The sequence below is a fragment of the Rattus norvegicus genome, chromosome 14 (genome assembly GCF_021556685.1).
Source record: "Rattus norvegicus strain SHRSP/BbbUtx chromosome 14, alternate assembly SHRSP_T2T, whole genome shotgun sequence".
Lineage (NCBI taxonomy): Eukaryota > Metazoa > Chordata > Mammalia > Rodentia > Muridae > Rattus > Rattus norvegicus.
In genome coordinates, this window is record NC_141547.1 from 18,893,691 (window position 1) to 18,921,492 (window position 27,802).

Below are 27,802 nucleotides of genomic sequence, written 5' to 3' on the forward strand. Positions count from 1 at the left end.
ATCTCATGTTAAGCATGTAAGTTTTAATTGTTATTGTGCAAGCTCAGCAATCTACACACTTGTCTGTTTCTTTGCACCGTGGCCACCAACCTATATGACAGGCTGAACAAAGTACATTTCAACACATGAGAGATAGACAGTGTTAGTATTCATTTACAAATGTGCATATATTATGTTTGTATTATTATTTACACTTACTTATAAGATACATGTAAGTGAAGACAACAGAACAGTAAAAAACCATCTCTATAGAAATCATAACAAGGGTGTTATTACTTTTCTATTTTCTTAGTAGCATTTGTCAATAGCAAAATTTTATCTTATTACAAATTAGACTTATGTGACAGATTTTTTTTAAAGTCTGAATTCTGGAGTTACTGTTACAAGATAAAAGTTATGTTCACACGAACAGTTAAGACGATCACTATTGGACTGTGATACCTAGAAAGATGGTGGAACAGGACTTCCTAATGTTCTTCCTCTCACACAAACATCAGATTGAACAATGCTATATCTTAGAAATAGTTTTTCCAGGCCCGAGAAAGCCAGATGAGTGATTACATAGCACATCTGTCTAGACTACAGGTAAGCTAAGACACAGGTAAGTTAAGAAAGAAAACTATATGCTATATCTGTCACCTTCTCTAACATCAGACAATGCAACTTGGAGGCAGAAACAGTGCTTGGAGAAAGGAAGAGGGAATAAGTCCTCCAGCACTGGTGAGGACCAGAGGAGCTCCCATGACCTCAGCCTTTAGTTGAGTACAAAGGACTAGCAGAGCTAGTCTAGTCTAGCAGCCCAAGGTCCTGTAACTTCTCTACAACTCAGTCTCTTACCCATTCCATACTAGAGTAGCCCCTAGTCTTGCGTACAAAGTCCTCCTAGTACCAGGTCAGGAACAACATACTGAGCTCCTGTGATGCCTTGACTTCTAGACCTATTCGACTCCTCTGTGTCCACAGACTACAGGCTACTCCAAGTCCCAGTCCATACTAGGACTAAAAGGCATCCAAGTAGGAAAGGAAGTTAGGATACGGAAAATGTGGTCTTATTGACAGAGAACCCAAGATATGCCATCAAAATAAACCAAAAAAAATCCAGAACTGATTAAATTCAGTAAAATTAAGAATATAAAATCAATATAAAAGACCTCTGTTTTTCTACACATTATTACAAACTCTCCAAAAGCAAAATCAAGTTCACAAGACACCACCCTTAGATGAGGATCTACAGGTAGACAGTGGCTATTGGAGTTGGGGCTCAGTTCTCTTCAAGGGTGAGCTCTCTGATAGGTTGTCCAAAAATAAATGGGCAGTTTGAAACACACACATGTATAGGCAAGACTCTGTAGGGTATCATGAGAGTATATAATGTGTGTAAACACAACTGTAATTATAGAAGAGCCCATGAATTCAAGAGGGGACTGTTATGGGGACACAGGGGGGAGTTGTTAGGAAAGAGGAAGGTGAGGGAATGATTTAAATACAATGTATACATGTATGAAAAAATTAAAATCATGAAGGGAAGACAATTCTATTTATATTAGCTACAAAGTGATGAATATGGAGTAATAAATGTAAACAAGATGATGTATATATATATATACTTTTAAAGCTATAAAGTATAAAAAGCTAATGAAGGAAATTGATAAAAACACAAATAAATAAAAAGATATCCCGTGTTCATGATCTAGAAAAATAAATAATGTTAAAGTGACCACACTACCCAAAGAAATCTAATGCAATGCCTATAAAAATTCCAACGAAAAATTTTCAGAGAAATAGAAAAAAATCTAAAATTTATATGGAAGCACATAGCATACCAAATAATCAAGTAATCTTGAGCAAAAAACACAATTGTAGTTATCACAATACCTGGCTTCTAAATATGCTACAAAGACAGTGATTTCTTCTAAATACACTATAATGTAATAGAATAGCATATAGACTAATGGAGCAAAACCTGATCTCAGAAATCAGCCATCAGATGATTTTCAACAAAGACTCCAAGTGTGTACAATGGAGAGAAAATAAGAGACCTCAATGTTAGGAAAACAGGATATTCACATACAGAAGAAGGATAATAGAACATTACCTCCCTCATGCAAAAATCAACTTAAAATTGATTACTTAACCAAAGAGCCTGAAACCATAAAAATATTAGAAGGAAAGTAATGGAAGATGTTATGCTGAGCTTGATGAAGATTATTCCCAAATTAAAAAAAAATCTAACATCACACCTAATTCTATTATAAAGAGTTGACTCCAAAAGTCTCAGGAAAAATGCTTAATTGTCAGACAAGACTGAATCAAACAAAAATGTTTCTGCCCAGCAAGAGAAGCAATTAGCAGAGTAACCAGGCAAGTACAAAGTGGGCATATACTCACCAATGACTCACCTGACAAGAGGGTAATGTCAAGAGTATATAGGGAACTCAAGGGTAAAACATATATAGCCCACTTAAAAATGGACAGCATACTTAATAGGCTTAAAAGACTTTTAGGCCATGAGATGTGAAAACATGTTCAATGACACTATGCAAATTCAACCTACAAGGAGTTGTGAAGCCACATAGGTTAAAGGTCACCATTATCAGGAAGACAAAGGATAACAAGGTTTGGCCCAGATTTGGGGAAAAGAGAATTCTTTCAGTCTATTGTTAGTAATGTAACTTGGTTTAGCTTGTTACAGAAAATGGGAGAAGGATCCACCAAAGGATTAAGAGAACTGACATACGATACAACAGTCCCATTGTTCAACATATAATGAAAGAAAATAAAATTATTAGACTGTGTGTCCTTCCCTACATCATAGCACCATCCACAATAGCCACAACATAGTAACATTGGACATGTTACCCATGGATGAATTTTTATATAAAAATATAGAAAACAGAGTTGGTCTTTTCGCCCAGTTTTGTAAATTGCAACATCTAAGAGCTTTACAATTTTCCACAGTTCAACCAACTATATTCAAAACCCATTAAACTTTTACAAGAAGTAATGATCTGTAAAATATGTCACAATGCAACAAAAACACATGAACCTATGATCCCATGAACTGGTAATTACAAAGGAAAAACCCACAATCCAGAAGAAGTTGTCCTTAAACTTTTTATCCAGCAGTCTGTTCCACTTAAACTCATCCACTGAAGAAGTAATGGGGTTAAGCTCATCTCTGGGGGTGTGTCCTAGGACCTCAATGTCAAATGCACTCAGAAACAGCCCCTCATTGTCAGGAGTGAAGAGGAAGGAAGCCTTCAACAGAAGCAGATGAGAAAAGAACTCCCTGCAGAGCCAGGTTCCAGCCAATGCTATGTTTGTGTGTGTGTGTGTGTGTGTGTGTGTGTGTGTGTGTGTGTGTGTGTGTACCTCTGTGTGTGTATATGTGTGTATGTGTGTGTCTGTGCATGTACCTATGTGTGTGTTTGTGTGTGTACATCTGTTATCACATTGTGTGCCTAAACAAAGACTGGCTCTGAGCCTGCCAAACACCAGCATATGAAGTCTATTTTAATCAGATTAAGGAAAACCCTCCCTTATTTCTTTTATGGAAAATGCCCATTTCTCGAGCTATCTACTTTTAGACACCTCATTATCAGCACTTTCCTTTATTCTCTATTTTATAAGAAGAAATCAGAAGGCCCAGAATTTCCTATGTGACAGTGGATGCGTGAATTTCATTTTCTTGGGATTAAAAAGGGGACTCCTATCTACTAACATGCTCGTCTATAAAACACAGTGGAGCAGTTTCATGAGGGCAACAGGTCACTGATATAAATCATGTTTAATGCAGATTACCTGGGACCATTGACCTCTTAAACAGCATGAAAACAAAAGAGTAGCTCGGTTTCATTTCCCAGTTCTAAAAAAAATGACATTGAATAGCTAAATGTTTGCCTTCGTCTCTCAAAGAGCTATAGCTTTGAATTTAAGTTCATTCAAGCACTCTAGCATGGCAGAGGAAACCTATGTAACCCAGTCACATTCTAGGTGTTCACAGCCCTCGGGAGTCTGGGAAGCCGAGTTTGGCTCAAATGGCAGCCATATCTTACAGCAATCCTAGTGTACAACATAGTTTTAGTCTATACCTATAGACTGCATTCGAGTATTAAGACACAGAGGGTCAATGATTGAGAAATTCTACACCATCAAAATTCCTGGTGCATAGCAAACATTTTCGCTTACGTACTTACACACCGTGGGCCGGAAGGGTCCTTTTCTTCAGTCATATGCTTTTAGATGGAGCACATCTCATCTTTCCCTTCAAGTACTAGAGCCAGAAGTTATGATCAAATTATGAGAGCAAATCTTTGCAAGGTTTCTTGGAGGCAGGACTACAATTATATTAAATGTGCGTATGCACGAGCAAAGACCAGAATGTATTATTTAAATGTACAGAGTACTATTGGACACGTTGAACTGCGAGTGCCTTTTTCTTTTACTCATTTTGTAAAATCGAAAGGAAGTCATTCATACCCTCGTTACTTACTGTGGTTGGAAAATAGCGGCTGGTTTTGAATTTCTTCATGGCCATAGAAGAGGTGTAAGTGCCCAGGAAGAGGATGAAGGACATGAGTGTGATGTCAGGCACGAAGTCACAGTTGTTTCCCACGAGCTTTCCTCCAAATTTCACACACTCTTTCTTTGACAAGTAGGCCCAGTCAAAGGTAGCATTGTGGTACTGAAAAGAAAACAGGGAGGGGTTTCTCTTGTTGTTGCTCTTTTAGAGACTATTGACATCCTCTAAAGCAGCTTTTCATATTTGATAGGCTTCAAATGGACTGCACCAGAACCGCCCATAACACAATCCGAGATAACCACTGCAGGATGTAACCTGACCAGGCCTTTCCAGAGTAACAGGGCATAAAGAGGCCAGCGATTGTGAAGAACACAGTAAGGGAGGCAGTGTGTTCCACAGTTTGCTCCTCCACCTTAACAATTATCCATTGTTCAACAGAAACAGACCACAAAGTCCTTCTTTCCTGCCGGCCTTCCTGTGGGTCAACTGAGATATACTAATATCCTAAATCTCAAAATGGGAGATGTCAGAAACACCTTTCTGGTTCAGAAAGTTCTTAAACTTGGGTATGCTTTGACCCATGCTCACCTACCTTATGGCACTATGAATGCTCTGAAAGTTATGAGAAAATAACTAACCTACTACTTCACAAGTAGGTTACGTCTTCGCTTAATAAGTGCACTCTGGTGATGGAAGAAACAATACTGTCAAAGTGTACATAGTCCCAGACTTCTCAGTGGCAAACCTAATACACCACAGCTTTTTGTCTTGTTGACTACAGGTCAGCAGTTGGAGCACCCCTGAGTAAGACGGCCATGATGCCTTCATGCCCAGGCAGCCAAATGAGAGATCTCCAGTCCTGTGTTCCATGATCTGAAGCACACAGGTTAGTTTCATGTGAGCTGTCCTATTGTCAAGGTTGAGCTTCTTTCTGACAACTCCTCCTATTTTCTGTATCTAATACGTAGCTGAACCTCTGGCTAGTGTTATGGGTAGACCCAAACACCCACACCCAGCTCCGACCCAACCACAGCTGGCTACTTTTTTTTGCTAACCACCTTTTGTCATCCAATAGACACTTAACAGCTACTGCCTAGCTCTAGCCTGGTACAAGTTACCTGCCTCTGCTCAAAGAGGGGACATCCCCATAGTACTAATTATATTTCATAATTCTACATGAATCAGGTTGAGGCTAAATTTAGATGAGACACATCCTTGTTCATGGTTTTCTTTGTCCTGAACTGTTTCTCTTACTCAGTTTTGAGACCGCCCTCTCAACTACTGACATATACCTGGAATTCCTGTACTCGAATCTGTTCCTAAAACAGTCAGTTTACTTTACTTATAGGACAACTGAAAATAATGGCCTCTAAGTCTATGAAACTTTCTCTAGAATATAAGAATGTAGTCTGAAAGCCCGAGTGATTTGAGCTGTTTCTCACCCTTAGTATCCAAGAGTACCAGGATGAAGGCTTCTCCTCTGCTTGATGGCTTTCTGTGGTGAAGTTACTTGGTAACTCATTTCTTCATGTAAAAGAACTCCTGTATAGCCATTGCTTGTATTTGAGCCTTGTTCATTAATTATCCTTTAAGGATGTTGCCTTTGCTGTACAAAAAGTATTTGTTGGAACTATGACAGCAATGGCTGTTCCCTAGACATATATTTCCAGAACCTTCTCTGCCTAAACGAATATTAGTGGAATTAGACTGGGTGTCTTGTCTGGGAAAGTTTCTAAATACCTCATAACTTGTGTTTTCTTGGGTTCCAGACTAAGAGGACATTGTACGGTAATGAAAGTTGTTTGCAAATATCTTGCAAAGAAGTAAGGAATGGTAAATTTCTCTTGTCCCTTGTAGGCAAGAGTTCTATGTCACACCAAACAAATCGACCTCTTTTATATGCTAGGAATTCTCTTGATATCTGTGGTCCAATCTGGCCAGAAAGGGAGGAGCTTTTCATCGAGCTCAAAAGGTGAAGTCACTTGAAATATTTCCTGTTACGTCCGATTGTGTACACTTGACCTGCATAACTGCTCTCTTATTGAACTCTGCAAGGTGATTAATCATGTCTTGTGTTGTTTTTCAGATTTCCACATATGGATGTTTTCAGGAGACTAGACCTCACGTTTAGAGGTCATAATCGGCAACATATTTCTTTGCTTTAAAATCAGCAAAGCTGTGCCCTAATTTCACGTCAGCAGTGTAGCATCAGCAGAGTCCTTCCCAACAGTTGGAACTTCCCCAGGAATGTAAGATATCACGGAACAACACCAACAGGAATTTTTATCCATATCCTCACAAAGATTAATGCTCAGGTGAAAATGGCACAGACACAGACGTAGGGATAGGCAGCTTGGCTTGCATCAGCTCATTTGAAATGTCAATGCCAATATTTTAAAAGTGCCAAATGATTCTGTTATTGTTATCTGAGGATGATTACCCTGCAAAGCCTGTCTACAACCAAGGTCTCACATATAAAAACGTTAGGTAGGTATGATATGTCTTCAAATAGGTAATTTTCCAAAATTAAAAAGGTTATAGCTTTCCTAAGACCTAAATGTAGCTGACGCCCAGTTTTACTTTAACAGCACAGAAAAACACATCTGTATGTTTTCGTGTTGTTTCGTGTAAGCTGATGCTAAGGGAAGGTTCCTTAAGACATCAGATAGACTGTACTTCATGAAGGAATACTTCCACAGCCACTGCTACATCAAGTTCAAGTCTGCATTGTCCCCTGTGGGCTAATTTAAGTGACCCAGGACCGCACTGCCACTGTCTTTTATCTGTTTGTGGGTCTATGATTTTGATAATCATTTCTCATGCAAATTCTCTCCGGTCTTTGGGAGCAGGGCAAGTGGGAATAAACTCTCAGAGATCTTAGAATTGTCACATTTCTTCTTTTTCTTAAGAAGCTTTTACTTTGCATTAGCAGTTATACTGCAGGCCACCCTCAATGTTCAGCGCTATGAGTTTGAAAGTCCTCCAAAAGTTTTCTGAATCTAGGAGAGATGTCCAGGTTGGAGACATCAGCAGCTAACTGCTGACTTGGGAGTAATGACTCCACACAATTACAAATGTGCCGAGGGAAAATGTGTAGAGCATCCAGTGTGCCCACGGGGAGGTACGAGACCATGAAAAGCTGTGGATGGATGGGGATGATAGCTGAAAAGAACCATGATGGGCTGAGAAATGAGGGGGAGTGAAAGGCTACCACAGCAAGGACAGACTTTTAAAAAGAAAGCACAGTAGCTAAGGATATTCTATGACAAGCACATTGTGAGGTTGTTATGAGTTTCCCAGGGACAGTAAACACAAGAGCAGTTCGGTGGGGTTGGGGGCAGGGTGAGGCAATAAACCCACCCAAACTCGACTACTTGTAGAAATAAAAAGAAAGGGGGAGTAGTGAGAAAAACAAGGATGAAGAAAAGGACACAGATACCAACTTTGGACTGAGGCTGGGTAGAAGCTACAGATGATGTTACAGATCCAAACGACGTTATAACAGGACTGTGTACACAACAGTACAAAGAAACAAAAGAGCAGAGTTCATGTTAGCGTATGGTGGGCATCACAGAGGTCTTGCTAACTGACTGAATAAAAGCCTTCATTGGGTCTAGAATATATAGCATAATCAAAAAAGAAATGTGTCATTTGTCACCCCTCTGTCCAGAGGACAAAAGTTAAACTAAGCTTTCAATTTACAATGAGCAGATAAAAAACATCAGTTAACACTCACCCTTAACAATGACTGTTTTTAGCATAAGCACGTTCTATGCAATAGTCAGAACGTACACTAAAAATTATTTAACATTCATCCGGCATTCGAATGCAATTGAATATTCCATATTTTGTTTGTTAAATCTGGCAAGGCTATTTCATTTAGTTATGTGATATTTGAATAACAATAGTCAGTGGGAAATTAAAATAAGCTCCCACAGGGAAATCGAGAATGCCCTGAATGCGAACACGGGAATAAACTAACCTAAGTTTTAAGGGAGTAAAAAAAGATTAAAGGAATAGCAACAATATTTGCAAGTTTTCTTAGAGAAATAAAGTGTTTGCTCAGAAATTACTCAATAGCACAAGGTGATCAAGAGTGTGTGTGTACGTGCATGGTTAGGATAGCAGAAAGGGGGCGGGAGGGCAGTCTATTTCACTGAGTACAGAGAGGACAAGATTCCCACTGAGCCCTGAGAGCAGGAATGGGCTTACAGTGTTTCCAACTCCAAGGGAAAAAAGACAAACAGGAGGACGGAGTTAAGAAACGACAGGGAACAAGGCCTATGGATGAGGAAAACGAGCAGTGGACATGGATGTATGTTTCTTTATATCTGAGCAGACACACAGAAGAATTAGGCCCTGTGAGCAGAGACACTTATGTGGAGAAACACAGAGCCACAGAGGAGTCATGTGACCAGTAGGATGAGGTAAACCACAGCATACAAAGGGGTAGTGAGAAAAAGGTTTAAAGAAAAGAACATTAGACATCTGAAGGTGTCGAGAAAGAGCATTTCCCGAAAAGAGATGTCAAGTCATCTTTCTGTGTCTCATTTTCAAGAGAATTACCCTGCTTACACTAAGTGGATTTACCTTCGATTCATAAAAATATAAGGATTTACTTAAAAAATAAAGTATCGTTCTATCTCCTCCCCAAAAAGCAGGAAACGTGAGCTAGAACAGACAGAGGTAAGTGATCACTGAACCCAGGTGACATGTACGTGCCAGCCCAGGCGACAGGCACATAGCAGTCCATTCTGCTCTTTGACTTCAGTGCATATCTGAAATATGTTTTCTACAACATATTTTTTTAAAGTTGGAACATGTGTCTCTTTAAACATACTTGAGGACAGGATGTTTTTTACACCTGAACTTCTCAATGGGAGAAAACCACAAGATGCTATACATTGAAAGATGAATATGACATCCCGTTTCCCATGCAAAGGCACGCTAACTGCTCTGCTCCCCGTGAAGGCACATCACATCGAACCACTATTGTTTCTATGTCTGGCCATCCAGTAGAATCACGTGGCTGCAATGGTTCTTATCCTATGACTGACAGAATCGCCAGGGTAGGATTGTTAGTTCCACTGGCGAGTGCAACAAGCAAGGAGTAAATAAATATTATCAACCTTCATCTGTTCTCAGGCTGTGGATCTCGACCCCTTTGGGGGTTGAACAACCCTTTCCCTGGGGTTGCCTAAGACCACCAAAAGACACAGAATTGCTACATAACAGTAGCAAAATTACAGTTATGAAGTAACAATGAAAATCATTTTAGCTGGGGTCAGCACAGCATGAGGAACTGTCGTAAAGGGTCGCAGCATTAGGAAGGTTGAGAGCTACTGGTCTACAATCTCCTTCAATACACAAGACTGGTAAAACATGTGCTGTTGATTGACAGGGATACTATAGACAGGAGCTTTAAGAAGTAGCAGAAATGCAATCTCACACAGGGCTTCGCTCACCTGGGCAGCGATATTTGCATATTCTCCAATCTCACTTTATCATATACATAGCATATACGGCCGCAGTTGTTGGACAAAATGGTGACATTGAGGGGTTATTCTGCTTGGGAATAAGATTATGTTTCTGAAAAATTAAGACCACCGCTCCCACGCTAACATGCAAAGCAAGCTAGGTAGTTTGCAAAATAAGAGTTTAAAAACCACCGAAGATGAGGATGTAAAGAAATGTAAATAGACTGAACTCTGAAATATTACAAGTACCTCATAGTAAAAGAGGCCCACGAGCAGTTGGAGCCCACTGCATTCTGTGACTTCTAAAAGAACTGAGATATTTGCCTGCTGGAGGGCAGGACAGCAGAGAAGCAAAGGATGGTCTCTCTTGGCTCAGCGAGACAACAGACTACTCCATGGAGCTTTCTGAGACACAGAAATGTCTCAACAGTACATGGACTATGGTGCTGTAAAACCCACCAAAATTACCACATCGTAAGTGTGTATTAAAGGGATCCCTCTGACGAACTTAAAATAAGGACAGAGAGGAATCCCTTGTGTAAGGAGCAAACGCTAAGCAACTCTTTCAGCTACCTGTCAGGGATACTGATGTAAGATGTTGATGTTGGTCTCCTGGATCTTGAAGCTGGAAGCCATGGATCCTAACACATTGAGATCTTGCATGTGCATCAGCTACAGCGCCTCTCAACGCTTCTTTTCAATGACTATGTAAAGAATTTGTTTGCCGGGTGGAGAGAGAGACAACCAGCCATGTATCAGTAGGGCAAGTGGGAAGAGTGAAGATGAAATGATTCCAGTAACAAATGAGAAGACTTGGAAATACTTTCTTATCCTTAGGAACGCCTTGGCAGTTCCTGGAACGACCCTCTTCCCTGCTTTCCCCTGAGACACTGAGCACTCTGCATAGGAGGAGAGCTTGACTTCCTGCTAATGAGGATGAAGGAAGGGAAAGGCTTTTCCTCCTCTAACACCTGGTTCCTGGGGCCTTAGGAGAGGAAGGCTCCCTAGCCAGGGGCTGCATGTTACTTTACTGCACCTTCTCTCATAACTTAATCATGGATGAATAAAAGGGGTTAATTAAGTTTCGATGACTGTGTGTCCCAGAAAAGAGACAGGAAAGCAGAGACAGTGTGGCTTAGCAAAGAGAGAACTTGGGCCTCTTAGAGGTAATAGCTACCAATTCTTCTCTACTTCTTGTCTTCTTGTCATAGTCACAGGAGGATACAGGCCAGTGGGGATCAGATCTGGGGACAGTAACACTGGCTGTAAGCAGCTAGCTGCTAGATTGGGGCCTGTGGTATCTGTGAGAGTAGGAAGCAATGTAAAAGCAAGTGTCTTTAAAATTTCTTATTTCGAATGAGCTTAGGTTTTTATTGGTTTCCTTTTAAAGCACAAAAAGAATTTTAATTAAAAAAAATTTTAAAAACCTAGAAGGAAGCATTTCCTTATCTATTTTAGGCAAGTCCTTCTGGGTTGCCTGTCAAAGAAATTAAATTTGAATTCTTCTATAGTGATTTCCAACATGTAGATATGTTCTTACCCACCACCCCACCATACACAGAGGGAGAGAGAGGAGAGAGGCACACACAGATACATACTCACAAAGTATGAAACATAAAGAAGTAAAGGCAGAATGTTTGAATGTTCTAGAGGTAAGGAATGAAGTCAGAGAAGCCAGAGAATACAAAGCAAGAGAGGGGACGGGGTGGGGTGAGGGGTGTCATGTGAGAGCTCTCCAGGAAGGACACAAACTGCATCTCTTATGCTGTAGGCACTGGCTGCACAATATCTGCAGAAGTGTTCTGGTCTCCTGAGAGATGGGCACTCTCTCAATACGAGGTATTATGTTTTCTGTCTTTGTAACTGAGAGATTGATATTCTTTGGTTGGCTTCCATATTTGGCATTGAAGGAACAATCAGAAGCCTGAAACAGCACTTTCCTCCTTTTCTCGAATATAAAAGTTGTCTTCCAGCCTGTGACCTCCCATGCAAAACAGCTCATTTTAAAACCTTAATTCCAAGGCCTTAAAGGTCCCTGGTTACAAGCCATGGGAAAGGACACTGTGTGATGGATACTCAGTCCTTTCTAAGTAATGGGGGAAATGTCCTGGTCCAAGCACCCTTAGTGAAGGGAGGACAATGCCATCCTTTCAGCCAGACAAGACCCTAGCCAGGCCAGAAGCAGACAGCGTTAGCTCTTGTTTTCCAACAGACTCCTTGCCCTTGTGAAAATATTTCAAGGTCACAATAAATAGCAGTTAGGTCCTTAAGAAGGTTTGAAAAGAATGTTATACCAATAAATTTTGGTTTCACACTTCTTAAAGGGACTGAAACACTAAAAGCTGGTGTTATTTTATTTTATTTTTTTGTTGTTGTTGTTCCCTCTATGGGCAACGAAGATCAGCATTGCTAAATGGAGACCACATAGCAGCCTGCGTGCACCACAAACTTTGCAGGTAGTTTGAAATATCAAGTCACTTACCATGTCAGTAGAAGAAACGGTTGGCAGGTCCTCTGGGGCTAGTGTGGTATCATTAGATACTGAGAGATTAACTGTAAGAAAAAGAGAATTCCTTAATATGAAGAATAAAATAGAAATAAACTAGATGCATAATGACTTTTAAAATACAGAAGGGGGCATGAGTAGATCTGCAATAACGTGAGTATCGTAAGCGTATTCTTCTTAGACCTAAATAAAACAAAACCTTCAGCAGATTTGTACAGCAGATGTTTAAGAGATGACATTAAATGTTGACTGTGTTCTCAACCAATAACGCTCTAGCGCTTTCCTGGTTTATCTTCAAGGAAAAAGGGAAGTGAAGGAAGCCCAACTGAGAAGAACTGACACATAGTCCAACCTTGGGAGCAGGGATTAGTCCCTCAGAATTTTATATTAGTGTTTTTACTAGAATTCTGTCTCTGGTACATATTCAACATATATTTATCTAATGGAAATATTTACTGCCAATTATTAAGATGCTTCCTAGATCCAGATACCATGATTAGTTAAGTATTAAGGAATTTGTAGTGTTTTGAAAACTGAACTGTACATGATAAAATCTTTGCCAAATGTGTGAAAAAGCACTAAACAGATGCACTAAATATAATGAGGATGAATATATGCATATATATGTATATATAATCATATATATAATCAACCTTAAAGCATTTCCATGTAATGAGGCATCATTTATAGATTAATGGTGTGTCTTGATGAAGAATTAAACTAACCTTTACTTTGGAAACATTTCATTAGTTATTGTATGGGTCTAAAAATTAAAACATAATATTTTAATTGAAACATTTCATTTTATCAGATAGACTCTTTTCCCACTGACAGAAAGATTTTCATTTTAAACTATTATACACAGAATATACTTAATTAGTGGCAATATGAAACAACATCTATTAAGCTTTTATCTGAGAATCATATCATTTAATCAACATTTGATTCAAAAAGTGCTCTTTGGTTCTCCCCAACCTAGTGAAACTCCAAATTGTCGTCTTAGCTCTCTGTACTTCAAAACTTGTCTACGTCAACTTTTAAGGAGAAACGCATGACTGTGTTTGATAGTTGAAATATAAAATGGGTGATCGGTGAGGACAGAAGGACCATAGCTTTTCACTACTCATCCCCAGAGTTTACAATGTCTGAATCTTAACTCATAGGCTCTCAAAGTGGTGATCCATGTCCAATTAACAAAGCTGGGGACTAGGCATTTCCTTACTGGAAATGATCGAAAGTAAATACAGACAAAGGAAATGGACAAGACAGAGAAACCCAAGGAGAGTAAACAAATTTGGGTCAACATTAAAATCTATTCTGGTCCCTAAAGGCACTTCATTAGCCAGAAGGTAGTGCCTACCACAGCCTCCCTAACATAAGCATATGGTGTGTTTCATTCATCTGTCTCATTGCATATCCCAGAGAGGCTAAAAGAGGCTTGGCCTAAGCAACAAGAAAAGAATCCTTAAAAAATAGTTAGTGAAGTTATTATTAGCAAAGCTAGGTTTATAGTACCATTTTGTTCTTGAAAAAAAAAATAACAAAGTCCACCTTCTTATGTGGTTCAAATAGACTCAATGTGTTTGAATGCTTGGTTCATCGGGAATGGCACTATTAGGAGGTGTAGCCTTGTTGGAGAAGGTGTGGCCTTGTTAAAGAAAGAAAGTGTGTCACTGTGGGGGTGGGCTTTTTCATATAAGCTCAAGCTGTACCCAGTTACACAATCCCCTTCTGCTGCCCGTGGATTGAGACGTAGAACTCCCGGTTCTTCCAGGACCATGTCTGCCTACGTGCTGCCAAGTTTCCACCATAATGATAATGGACTGATCCTCTGAAACTGTAAGCCAGCCCCAATTAAATGTTTTACTTTATAACAATTGCCTTGGTCATGGTGTCTCTTCGCAGTGATGGAAACCCTAACTAAGACATCTTATAGTACTCAATGTGTTCACTTTTAGAGCATGGTATAGGTCTAAAGATTTATCACAGTCAGTAGAGTGTCTGTCTAGCAAGTATGGGCCCTGGGTTTCAACCTTGATGGTATTTAAGAGCCAAGGTGGGAAGTGGCATCTTGGAGGCAGGAGATCAGAAATCCAAAGTCATTCTTTGCTATGTAGATATTTGAGACCAGTCTGGGATACATGAGACTCTGTCTCAAAAGAAAAAATAGATAGTAAATAATTAAATAAATGAATGAATTACAAAAGAAAGAAGGAAGGAAGGAAGGAAGGAAGGAAGGAAGGAAGGAAGGAGGAAGAAATCATCCTAGAACAACACACCATAGGTAACCTTCCTCACATGATTTGAATATTGGGTAAGGCAAGCCACCTGAGAGATGCCTTCTCTAAATGTGCAGTCAGAAGGATCACCTGGAGTTGAACCTAATTAGATTCTGGATTCTTTCCTTTCTGCCAGCATCCCTACTCATCAAAATCTAGATGATGATGTTAATGGAGCAGGGACTCAGGGTGGGACAGGGCTCACCAGTGAGTCAGCACTCAGGAAATCCCAGGCACTGCTCAGTGTCTGGCAGACTGCACTTTCTCAGTTAGCTTCTCAGTGCAACTTCACCAGCTTCCCATGACAGGATATTGAGAGTTTCTTTGCAACACACTTCTCTGCATTCCAACAATGGTTAAAGAGTGGGGGAAGGAAAGTAAGACTCTAATTCTGTGGGGTGATTATAGATGATACAGAAATTAAAATAAGAGTCTGAACTTTCAGTAACTGCTCCTAAGTATTGGAAATATATAAACTCCACTTAATTATATTTCTTTATATTTTCAGTGTCTGTCTTAGATAAACTAGTAAAGTACACTGGCCCTAAAAATCCCAGAAGAGCAGTATCTAGAGAACAGGAAGACATATATAATACTTTCTCTATTTATTTTAATAATCATATATATATATATATATATATGTGCACTTCTATAAATATACATTGGCAGAATTTGGTAGAGTCCATAAATGAGATTAAAAGTAAATTTCTTTAGGCTCACTGATGAGAAAATGATCGATTACAGCTGGGCTCTTGATCTACAAGGGCCATTGGGCACCATTTAGATCCAGACAGAGTATAAACACTTTGGCATCCAATTGCAGACTGATCCATTTATAAGGCATCTGCAATATCCTTAATTAGGATTCTGAAAAGGTCAAAAGGAAAAGCCCAGACACGCTGCACTCTGTCTTCACTCTCAGCTCAGCATCAAGACTTGGGGAAAAGTGCAAGTCTTTGCTTTGCGGGCCTGGCCAACTGAGGTCCAGCCAGTCACCCTCAGGCTAATCCACTATTTGGATTTTCATTTTTTGGTCTTCCTTATCTCCTTATGTATCTAGGTTGAGCTGATCCTCTGGAATGGCTGTCAGAAATACACCTGTTAAAAGTGTGTCTGTCAGTTTTCAATCTTAAGCCTTTCTTCTTAGTGCATGTGGAGAAGTCTAGAAAAAAAAACCAGGAGATATAGTGGCTTCAGCTGCAGGAAGGCACACTTCCCACACAAGGTAACCACGGACCTGATGCCAAGGCTCTACATGGCCCTTCTTTATACACTAGCAGGACTAATAGCAACAGAAGGAGGTACAAGCTCACTAGAGGCCATGTGGTTAAATGGGAGCAACAACTGGTTACTGCAGGCTGGTCTGGCTACACAGTGCAACACAAAATCATATCAGAGAGAGGTGCATAGCAATCCTGGCCTAAATTTTGACCATGCCGTGTTCTGAACGTAGGGCTCTGAAATCCTTTCCCATACCTCCTTCCCTGGTCTTGAAGGAGCTACCTCGTTTTTTTCCAAGTTCCCAGTCCTTCATTCCTGTAGTTGGATTTGAGTCCAACTACCTCCCTCATAAGGCGAGGGAGCAGACTGTTGGCTCCATGGGAGTTTCAAGGTCAGAAGTAAGTAAATGGTGCTAATTTCACTATTAGCTCTATGACATGGAGAACGCAGACCTTGATCTGGGGAGGCGTCAGCTACTTCTCAAAAGTTTTGTAATGATTAAATCTATAGATAACTGTGTTATTTACGAAATTCCCTCGTAAATGCCTGCGTTTTGGGTGGTGCTTACTAAACACCAGGCTAATCTGAATCTGCATCACAACCGCGTGTCTTGGCTACAGTAACTCAGAACTGCAAACGAGGAGGATCTTAAGGCTACTCTGTAATTATCAGGCTTCAGCGGTTAATTCTTCTCTAAGCATTGCCTTAAGGAAATCAACTAAGTGGGTAACCAATATAAGATAAGGCCAGATCTCCTTCTTGCTACAGGGCATGTCATTGATTTCAGGGTCCTGGATAATTTGATTATGTCACTTCTCTTGTTAAAGCTGCTTCTACAAAACCAGCTTTTGTAGATCATGGTAAAGCGAATCAGGAAAATTCTGAGTTAAACAGCTGAGTTAGCACTCTCTTCATCTAAAACAATGCTATCTAGCGTTTTAAGCTTTTCAGTTACAGTCTTCATTTCCCTAAGTACTTTTACCAAACCCAGTGCTTGAGCTCTCCTGTGACTAGCAAGTTAGTTTAGCCTGAGACACTGTGCTCCTAGTTAAAGAGCAGAGTTCCAGTGGATAGCCTAAGTGAAGTATATTTAGTTGTGTTTCCCCAAAAATGTCTCCTCCATATCTACCCATCATCACATTCCCAATGTGGTAGAGACATCATTCCAGAGAAACTTGTCCAAATGCATGCTGTATAGAACACAATGCCAGAGAATATTTCCAGGTCTGGTGCTAATTGCTAATCCAAACTCATTCCTGCCCTCTCTCCTGTCTCTACAAGCATCATAGAGAAGCTGCTCAAATATAGGTTAGGACAGTGCAAGGAGACTGGAGGGACAGTGTTTTGGGCATGCGTGGCTTTTGCAGGAGCCACCATGACCATGAATGACCAGAACAATTAACTGTGTTAATGAAGCACTCTTCCAAGAGCAAGGACCAGGAACAGTAGAGCGTAACTTACATGTTCAAGTTTTGCAATTACTTTATGATTTAAACTGACTTCATAAAATAAAAAAAAAGGAATGACCTACCATAAAAGAGAAATTGCATTTAGTATGGCACCGTTCATAAAAGATAAATTAGGATCATACTGCATTTCCTCATTTTCTATATCTGGACTATGAGACAGATACCTACTGAGCACACGGTTGGCCCACAGGATTCACAAGGAACTGTGTAGTTCTTTTCAATGGTGGTCACATGTTATTATGGTATCCATCTATTAGGCTGAAGAGGAATTATGTAAAAAAGAAAATAGGAGTGAATTCTATCTTAGTGGCAATTGCTTCTGAGCATTCAGACGTCTGTCCATCCTTGAATAAGATAAAGGCGAGGGCATGCAGAGCCCAGCTAATCCAGTTACTTGGCTTGGTCGTATATTTTCACACGGGGAGAAAGGCCATCGTTTACTCTGAGAGATTACAGACAGCGATACGTTCGATGTCTGAGAAAGAATTTTCTCCTCTTAATCACTCATCTATTATTAAGCACGTTCTCTCTGGAACAGTTAACAACGAATCAATAAAATATAGCCCGTCTGTTACCAACACAGTGTCTGTCCCCCGAGGCTATTTTTCTTGCTTTTGATAATTCATCATTTTTAGCAAAGCTTCTTTCTCCTCCAGATAAAGGACCAACACCTGGTCAGAAAATTTATTTTGACCTTTTCTAAACTATCAACACGCCCTTGAGTGTGTGTGCATCATAAACTTTCCACATTATGCAATTGAATGGGGGGGGACTAGAGTTAAAAACATATTTCTAACGTCTGGGTCAAGGGAAGCTGGACCTCTGGTCATTTGAAAATAATGAACACTATTTATAATATAATACTTCTTCAAAAGTGGTCAGAACATGCTGTTGAAAGCTGTTTTCTATTAAAAAAAGTGTACGTGTACATGCACACAATCCATATAATTTTAAAGAACATAATTCTTAAAACTCAATGAAGTAGATTCCCTGTACCTTTCCGAAGATTGATAAAGGAGAAAGAAAACAGTTTGGAAGGAGAATTGAAAGTGAGTTTAGGGAGATGTCCATATTTGTTTCTAATTTAAAAAAAAATCCTAGCACTCATGTTTCTGGATGAATGATATAGATTCTTTTGAGGTGAACTGAACATCTTCCCCCTAATACTTTAAAGACCTTTGTTCCATGACTACGGACATAGTACACGATATTCTTAAGGCTTTAGACTCAGTAGAACAGCAATACATACTCCACATGGACTGAACCAAATCCAGTTTGGTTCAGTTTTCTTCTCTTGGACACAGTGCAAGTGTTTCCTGTTTGTCTATAAGAGCACACTGGTCATCAATGGCTCTCCATGCTCAGCCTGCAATAGAAGCTTATGGGGGGGGCATTTAAACTTCTTTAAAGAATGTTATAAGACTGAATGGGGCTTCTCATGTAAGACAATGAGAATTATGAAGAAAGGCATTTTGATTCAGGGTTGACTGGTGGCAAGCAGTTATATATACATTGTGCCATTAAATAACAAACCTTCCTACATAATAGGAATGCAGTTTGCAGATTACGGAGCAAAGAGCTAATTATAAGTCTATCTCGTGGTCATACTGCTATGTGGTGTCTGTGTTCTAGCCCACTGATGACTGCCTGTACAGGGAGAATTGTAATGACCTGGGATGTGGCCAACTATTTCCAACTAACTATTTTTGTTTTCAATTTGGGCTTCTGAATTATTCTCTCTTACAGACTTATGCTAGGCAACCATCAAGGCATGCTGGGAAACAGATCTATTATCTCTACATCAGTTAGCATCATGTCTGAGAAAAGAAAATGTTAGTATACAGCCCTTGCATCTACACATGAAGGTCAAACTTCCTGGCTCACTTTCCCTATTAACTCTTCAATGAAACGAGACCTATGTTTTGAGTTACTAATCCATAATAGAAGCTAAACAAAAGGAACAAGGCTTCATAAGGAAAACAGCAGTCAGGAAGTGATGAGATTTTTGCAGAAACTTTCAAGAACAAGAAGGATCAGGAAGGGGCCATGAGAGACTAAGGCTCAGAAGTCAAAAGTACTTGCTGGTCTTGCAGAACACCCAAGTTTCTGAGCAAGCACACAGTGGCTTACAACTGTCTGCAGCTGCAAATCCCAGAGGACCTTTGTGGTACTAGATATACATGTGGTGCACACAGATACATACAGCTAAAACACTCCTACACATAAAAAAAAAGAACAATTCTTTATTTAAAAAAGAACCAGGAAGGAAAGAGGGAGGCAGAATTGTCTTCATAAAGACAAAATTTAACATATGATATGTATGTATGTAGAGGGATGTGGGAAAGGAGGAGTGAAGAGCTGGTGGACAAAACTATGATTCACAAAGATACCTTGTAGGAATATTCTAGCTCATAAGTTAATTAAAAAATACTTTAAGGTCAGGCATTAGTGATGCTTACCTTTAATATCAGAACTTGGGAGATAGAGTTACACAGATCTCTGAGTTCAAGGTTAGCCTGGTCTACGAAGAAAGTTCCTGGACAGCTAGGGCTACACAAAGAAACCCTGTCTCAAAGTAATAATAAATTTAAAAACTCAAAAAAATACTTTAAAAAAAAGAAAGAAAAGGATTGTAACAGAGGTATCCTATATGGGTGGATACTTCTGCTCCCAGAAGATCTGGATTATTCTGTGAAAAATCTCAATGTCAGACATAGGTTACTGTCATCTAATTTCTGGGTCTGAGAGACTGCTAAGGCACCCACACAATGCTGACTACTGCCATTGTTCTTGGTTGCAATGGTGGAAGAGTCTATTTCTAAAGACACTGCAGGACATAGAGAAAGCAGGCTAGAAATGGTGGACATTTCTTTTCTTGCCACCTAGCTTTCATTGTACCTGGAGGTGCTATGCAGGCTAGAGAGAGCAGACATCAGTGATCTCACCCAGTACCGAGCCTTGCATGTTACAATACAGACACACCAGGAAAGATGTGACCACTGGGCAATAGTAAAATTTTAGTTACTGGGAATAACCAACTGCTTTCTGATTAGGTTTGAGGCCTTCCCCATGGGAAGGAGAGCATGTCTAGTCAATAAATCATGGCTAGGGAAGTCACAGGTACCAGAGGAAAACCTATGGTTATTGTTTTGCTAAATGCTCACATTGTCAAACTCCCTTCTAAATATTTACTTCTACACAATCTATATTATCATTGATATATACATCAATATATAGCAACTGTGGTTACCCACATAACATTAGGCCAGTGAGAATTCAAGCATGGATGACGAGGGAGCTCACAAGACCCCCAACCATAGCTGAGGATCTATCAGCAGATGTTGGCCACTGAGGGAAGAAAAATATCTTTTCATGTGGGATGTTGCCTCTGTAGACTGCCCACACTCTAGTGGACTGCTTTAAAGACATGTGAAGCATTAATTGTTCTTGATGGATTATAGTTTCAAAAGAGAAGATGATGAGAAGTTGGCAGAAGGGCTAGGTAGGAGAGTGTCAGAGAAATTGGGGCAGAGAAGCTTGTAGATATCAAAAGACATTTTATTTATGTATTACAAAACTCTTGAAGAATCAAGAACAGTACATGTATGAACTATTCAAAAAATTTAAAACATTCAAAAGGCCATAAAATAGTGTATATATGAATGAAGTCTTCTTCGAGATTACTGACCCCTATTCCCATTTCTGTAAAATGTCCTCGATTGCAGGATCACGGCTCCATCTGTGCAGTTGCTAGCTTGTTGTCACATACTGCCCCAGTGTTGAAAAACAAGCCATCCGCCAGTTTAAATATTACTGACTCATTGATTGAATTCTTTTACTAGGAGTGCATGTTGTGATGAAAGACCAGCCTTTTGTTGTTCTTAGAGCTCTTACTTGAGCTTATATGTGACTCACCCTAACACGCTGTCTCCCTAACAATCCTGCATTTTGCTCTTCAGAAGTAATGCATTTAAGATGAGTCTTTGCAGTTTGCTATCACAGCTTTAAAGGTTATGGGAAAGTTGGGCAAGTGTTGAGTAGGAACTATATAGTTATGTAGTTCTTTTCTTTCATTCTTTTCCTTCCTTCCTCCCTCCCTTCCTTCCTTCCTTCCTTCCTTCCTTCCTTCCTTCCTTCCCTTCCCTTCCCTTCCCTTCCCCTTCCTTCCTTCTTTCCTTCCTTCCTTTTTTTTAATTTTTTATTAGATATATTTCTTTACTTACATTTCGAAGTTATTCCCCTTCCTGGTTTCCTATCCATAGGCCTCCATTCCCTCCCCTCCCCTTCCCCATACTGGTATTCCCCCTATACATCCCCCTTATTGCCCTCCCCCCATATTCCCCTGCACTAGGGGTCTAACATTGGTAAGACCAAGGGCTTTCCTTTCCACTGGTGCCCCAACAAGGTTATTCTCTGCTACATATGCACTTCCTTCCTTCCGTTTTTAAAGTAGGATATCACTGGGTAGCTCTGGCCAGCCTGGAACTAAATACATATACCAGACTGGCCCTGAACACCCAGAGGTCCGGCTGCCTAGATGTCCCCAATGCTGGGAATAAAAGGGTGTTCCACCATGCCCAGCTTATAGTTATTAACTTTATGGAGCTTAGAAAACACATAAAATTGTTAACAAAAAAAGTACATATCTTGTGACTTGAATAAGAATGGGAGTGACACTATTTGAAAAGGATTAAGATATGTAGCTTATATAAGTGTGTCACTTGGGGTGGGCTCTGAACGTTCAAGAGCCCAAGCCAAGTCCAGGGTTGTCCTTTCAGCCTACATGTCAGGGTATATCTTGGCTACATTCCCAGTGTCTCATTGCCTGCCAAGACGTCCCTTGTCCATACAACAATGGACTGAGCCTCTGAATCTGCAAGCCACTCCCCAAATAAAAGCTTCTTTTGCAAGAGTTTCCTTGCTCATGGTTTTTCTTCTCAGCAATAGAATAGTTCATATCAGTAGGACATGTTTATATGCCTTTTTCCAAACCACAAACATGCTTCAACTCCACAGGCTTAGACCATCATCAGTTCCTGTATCTATTTCATGAGTGACACCACCACAAAAACAAGTGTAACCAACAATATGGAGGCAGAAAAGCCAACTACTCAATGGTGTATGAGGAGAAGGTAAAATGATACATGGTAACTTCTTTGTGCTGTTGCTCTTACCAAAGGTTAAATTGTAATGAATAATAGCAACAATAACAAAGCAAGTAAGTTTAATTACTCATTACATGCTAGAAACATTCTAGGCACAGTTATCTGTATAAATTTATTGGAGGAAGAATTGATACAAGGTAGATACTAGATACCCCAGGCTAGCTTAGAACTTGAAATCCTCCTGCCTCAGAATCCCAAGTTCTGGACTATAGGCATGCTCCACCACATCTGCCTTCTTTAAGATAGTTCAAAAAGGTACAATTATTAATCACATCTTATAGATGAAGGTGAGATCAAGCTATGTGGTGAGGAGGAACTTGCTCCAGTCATGCATTTGACTCAGTCAACTGCTACTTAAATAGGAGAACTATACTGGTGTGGAATACAGGGAGGGGGAACTGAGGGCAATTCAAGACTGGGGCTTCACAGAACCTAGGGAACACAGGTAGAAGGAAGCTATAATCTTGTAGCTTATACTTGCACTGCATATGTGAAGCTGGCTCAGCCCTCAGTGTCAACTTTTCACACAAAGATCCCTCATGGAAGGGGAACTTTAAGAATCCCTCCATCTCTCTATTCCTATCCTTCTTTTCTTTCTCTTTTCCCTCCCTCTCTCTATCCCTCTCTCTATCTCTGCCCACCTCTCCCCAGCCATCTCTCTCTCAACCTAAACACATTCATGGATGCTTTCCTTAGTCCTGTATTAACTTGTCTGCCACCATCCAATTGGAAGAAATAATGAAGTTTCCATTAGCCACAGGCAAAATGGGGCCAAAACCAGATCTTTCTTTTGTGCATGACAGGGATATTGACAAAGCCCTCACCCAGCTTGACAAACATCTCAGACCACAATACATTGAGTGGCAGTTATTTTCTTTTAGAAAACCTTGCTGAATGTATACTCAGACTTGTGTAACAAGTCCAGCTCAGATTTTTCCATAAATACATAAATGTATGATGTATATATATACAAATAAATGGAAAAGAATGTTCAAGCTCCTATTGTCAATATGCTTGTGAATTTCTTCTTTTAAGTATTAAGGATTGAACACTAAGTTTTATATGTATTGTCAATACTTCCTTCAAGTCCAAACTGATGGCCTCTCTGGGTTTGGACATTCTCCCAAGACTAGCTCCCATAGCTACATTTCTCTGGAAGAAGCAGATGTAATTTATTAATAACACCTTTAGGACTACAAGCCAGTATTTGCCATTGGTTTTTTTTTTTTTTTTTTCCGGAGCTGGGAACCGAACCCAGGGCCTTGCGCTTCCTAGGCAAGCGCTCTACCACTGAGCTAAATCCCCAACCCCTTGCCATTGGTTTTGAGAGATAGATTTCTCACTCCAGGTCATCTTGGAACTATGTAACCTGGGATGGCATTGAATTTGTGTCAACCCTGTCTCCGTCTCCTGAGTTCTGGGATTATAGGCTGTGATCGCTATTCTTGGTTGTCAATTTGACTGCATTTAGAAGTAACTAAAATATAAGTGTCCGGGTACACCTGTGAGGGGTTTTCCTTAATTAAGTCATTTAAAGTGGAAAGACTAACCCTTAATCCATACATTTGAGGTGGGAAAATCCATATTTAATCTGGGCTGCACCTTCCAGTGACAGCCTCTCTATATAGGGCATGGAAGAAGGAAACCCTTGTTCTCATTCCACTTGCCTTCAATCTTACTGCTAAGTTCATTCCTTTACTGGCGTTTGAGCTAACTATTCTGGGATTTCAATATACAATGAAGATTAGCAGAGACATCTAGCCTCATGACCTGAATACCTAGTGGGTTCATGGACTTCCATTGGTAGATAGCCATTGTTAGACTAGGTAGACCATTGTAATAAATCTCATATGATATGTATATATAATTTATAATATAATGAATATATTAGTTCTGGTTCTGTAAAGAACCCTGACTCATAGGCATACACTACTATGTCCCAGACAAGTCCCCTTCATCTATGAGATATTTCATGTACTACTATTTCAAGTCTGTTAAAACATGCAAATCTCATCAGAATATTGAAATCTCAATCGTATTTCTCTACCTTGCTCTTAGGTATAGGCTTTACATTAATGTATCTTTATCATCCTTAAACCAGACAAGAAGAGTTGCCGTTGTGAAGTCCTAGATACCCAGTCTTCCATCAGTACTAGGGCCAGTTACTCATGAGGTGCTACTTTCTTTCTTCACCATGCAGATGATGATCAATATTCTCAGTCTCTCGGAGGATGAGTTACACCAACAGCATATCGGGAAGTAATCGCACACAGCCTCCCACAAGCACAAAAACCCTTTAATTTTACAGCTATATGCATTTTGTATCAGGCCTGCAGTGCAGTCCCATTTGCTTTACTATGAATAGGAAGAGGCTGGGCCTCAGAATCCAGAAGTGGAAGTGGATATTCCATGAATATTCTTTACATTCTTGCTTAACACACCTCAGGATTCTATCGGGCTCAATCCATTAGGCATGATTCAAAAAGTGTGAAGTGCATATCAATTTTTACTCTAGGTAATGCCAACCCATAACTAATGGTATATCATGGTATCTACAATACTATTGTCATTAAATTGTGTAGTACAAACACCAATCCATTATTCTATTATAGTAATCTAGAGAATTTTTCTTAGAGTCGGCCCTGTAGCCTTGTGCTCTATAAATCAATGATGAATTATCCTAAAAAGTATTTCATGTGACTTTGAACACATTTGTTTAAAAAACCTTATATTGACTTAACTTTGACTAGATGGATATGAAATTGTTAAGATCAATATTAAATTATAAATTATCATATACCTCACTCAAATGTTACCTTAATCTCTTCACACTTCACAATATAAATCTGCTACTAGTATATATGTGCATATATGTATATGTGTATATATACATATATTAGTAGCAGATTTATATATACCCATATATATATATATATGTAAACATATATGTATATAGTATATATGTGTATATGTAGTAAGTATATATACATATAAATACAGATACATCCACACACATATATGCCTTCCTTTCTTCCCAACTTTTCCTTGGCCTTTCCCTCCTCATTGACATTACACACCAGAATTAAACTAAAAGGTCCCACTTATCCATTAAATGTCTTTAATTCGTGCTTCCTTTTTTAATTTCATGACTCAACTTATAAAAACTGAATTAGTATTTCTTTTGTTCTAGAGTTTAAGATAATCTACTTAAACAACGTTTAAAGGAAGAGATTCTCATAGCAATCAAGAAACAGTAAAATGTGAAATAGAAGTTCAGCGAATTGGGTTCATCTGATCTTTAGACTCATTATATACATGCCTGATCCTCCCCCAATTACCTCATAAAACTAAAAATAATGTAAACATCCATTCCTTGTAAATGCTGCAGAGTCTGAGGTGATCACAAGTACTGACCTGGCTCCACTCCCATCCCAGGGATCATGAAGTCATTGTGTCATTGAATACCATGCTTAGATACTTTATATGTCAAATTCGGTACTATGACTCCTCAGAGAAAGTCAGGTAAGATCCTTTCAAAGGGACATTATACTATACTGAACCTTTGCAAGCAGGAGCTCACAGCTTCCGACACAGAGTGTAAGTGGAAGCTCTACCCAAGGTTTCCTTACCTGGGTCAGGTGGCAGGCAAGCACAGGAGAAGTGAGTGTTGTAGCCCACTCTGAAGTCAGAGTTGATGGGATAGTAATCTGCCAGCTTGATCATCTTCTTGAAAGCATCATAGATGAAGATGAAGCTGATCAGAGAGGAGAATCCTTCTTCCGTGAAACGGGTGAAGTACTGAACCAGGAAGCTGGCATCAGTGGCCACCAGGATGAGACACATGAAGGCTGACCACAGGCCAATCCAAAGACGAAACTCCAAGTAGTCAAAACTATGGTCCCTGAGAGGAAAAAGCAAACAAAATCAAACAGGTATTTTGACTTTTCCTCCAGGAAATACACGCAGTATCTAAACCAACTAAAATGCCTATAGAATGGTTGCTAAAAACTCGTGTAAAGCAAGATTACTTTCAGACACTACTTACATAAAGCTAAACTTTATCCAGAAGTTTTTTAAGGATTTGGTTTCATAATATTATTATGCTACCTTTAGGAATTACTCTAAAAGTTTTTCTTGGGGGGCTGGGTGTCACTAATTACTGCTTTCAAAAAATAAACTTCAGAGATAAAAGTTTCCCCCCTGCCAGAGGGCTTTCATGGAACCAAAGGGTAGTATGCAGGCACGCTACTGAGTAAAAAACTCTATCCATACCCTCTTACCCAATATTGAACCCCATAAACTACAATACCAACTTAACACACACACACACACACACACACACACACACACACACACGGTTGTGTAACAGTGGCCTGACTATTTCAGATGAAACCAACTATTTTCTGGCTGGAGTTGAAGGCTGCTGTACCAGAGGAAACCTATGCCTCATACTACAAATCTGCTAAGAACAAACAAACAAAGAAAGAAACCACATGACGGGGGAGGTCACAGGACCTAGGCAGGAAATTAATATTGCTGTTTAGATTAACACATACAGTATAAAATGCCTACTGAATATTAATGTTAACAGGCAAATGCTACCTTTACTTAGATCAGAAAGCTCCTCTTCTTATTGAATGCCACTGAATCTAGAGACTCATGAATTCTCAAGATGCTGATAATAACATGGTTGACTGCTCGGCCTACACAGATACGTATACTTACCTCTTGATACCTATCTCTTGCAATGCCCAAGGAGTTCTGTAGCAAAGGGGCCACAAAGAATATAAAAGACAGAAGACATCTGTACTATCGTTGGGGGAAGACAAAAATCGCAATCACAAACTTCAACCAGTTGCCATTTATTACACTTGATTTATAAAAAATGAGATCACCAGAAGTCAAGCATTGGTAGGGAACAAGTTCACAGAGTCCTGTAACTCAGGGATTACCTACTAGCTGCAGGCAGATTCTGGCAGACAGGGAGTTAGTGCCTTCACATGTCAATGTACTAGCAAACCCACCAGACTTTAAAGAAAAATACCAAGTATGGTCACACAAAAGACCCTGGTTGAACTAGGTGAGTTATAAAACACTAAAATGACTGTCAGTCTTAGAAAAAGACTTCTAGGGGATGAACATAGGGTTCATAGGGATGAAGGA

At 39.6% G+C, this 27,802-nt stretch overlaps 1 protein-coding gene across 7 annotated transcripts in view; it reads right to left on the bottom strand.

Annotated features, from left to right (window-relative positions):
* The window catches only part of Slc4a4 (solute carrier family 4 member 4), a 450,971-nt gene that overhangs the window by 49,968 nt on the left and 373,201 nt on the right, over positions 1-27,802 (bottom strand). For all 7 annotated transcript variants that reach the window (XM_087584435.1, XM_087584437.1, XM_087584438.1 and 4 more), the window contains 3 exons: positions 26,269-26,540; positions 12,482-12,552; positions 4,493-4,684 (listed from right to left, as the gene is read on the bottom strand). In XM_087584435.1, the coding sequence (XP_087440561.1) occupies positions 4,493-4,684; positions 12,482-12,552; positions 26,269-26,540 (535 nt within the window). The remainder of the gene's footprint in view (positions 1-4,492; positions 4,685-12,481; positions 12,553-26,268; positions 26,541-27,802) is intronic.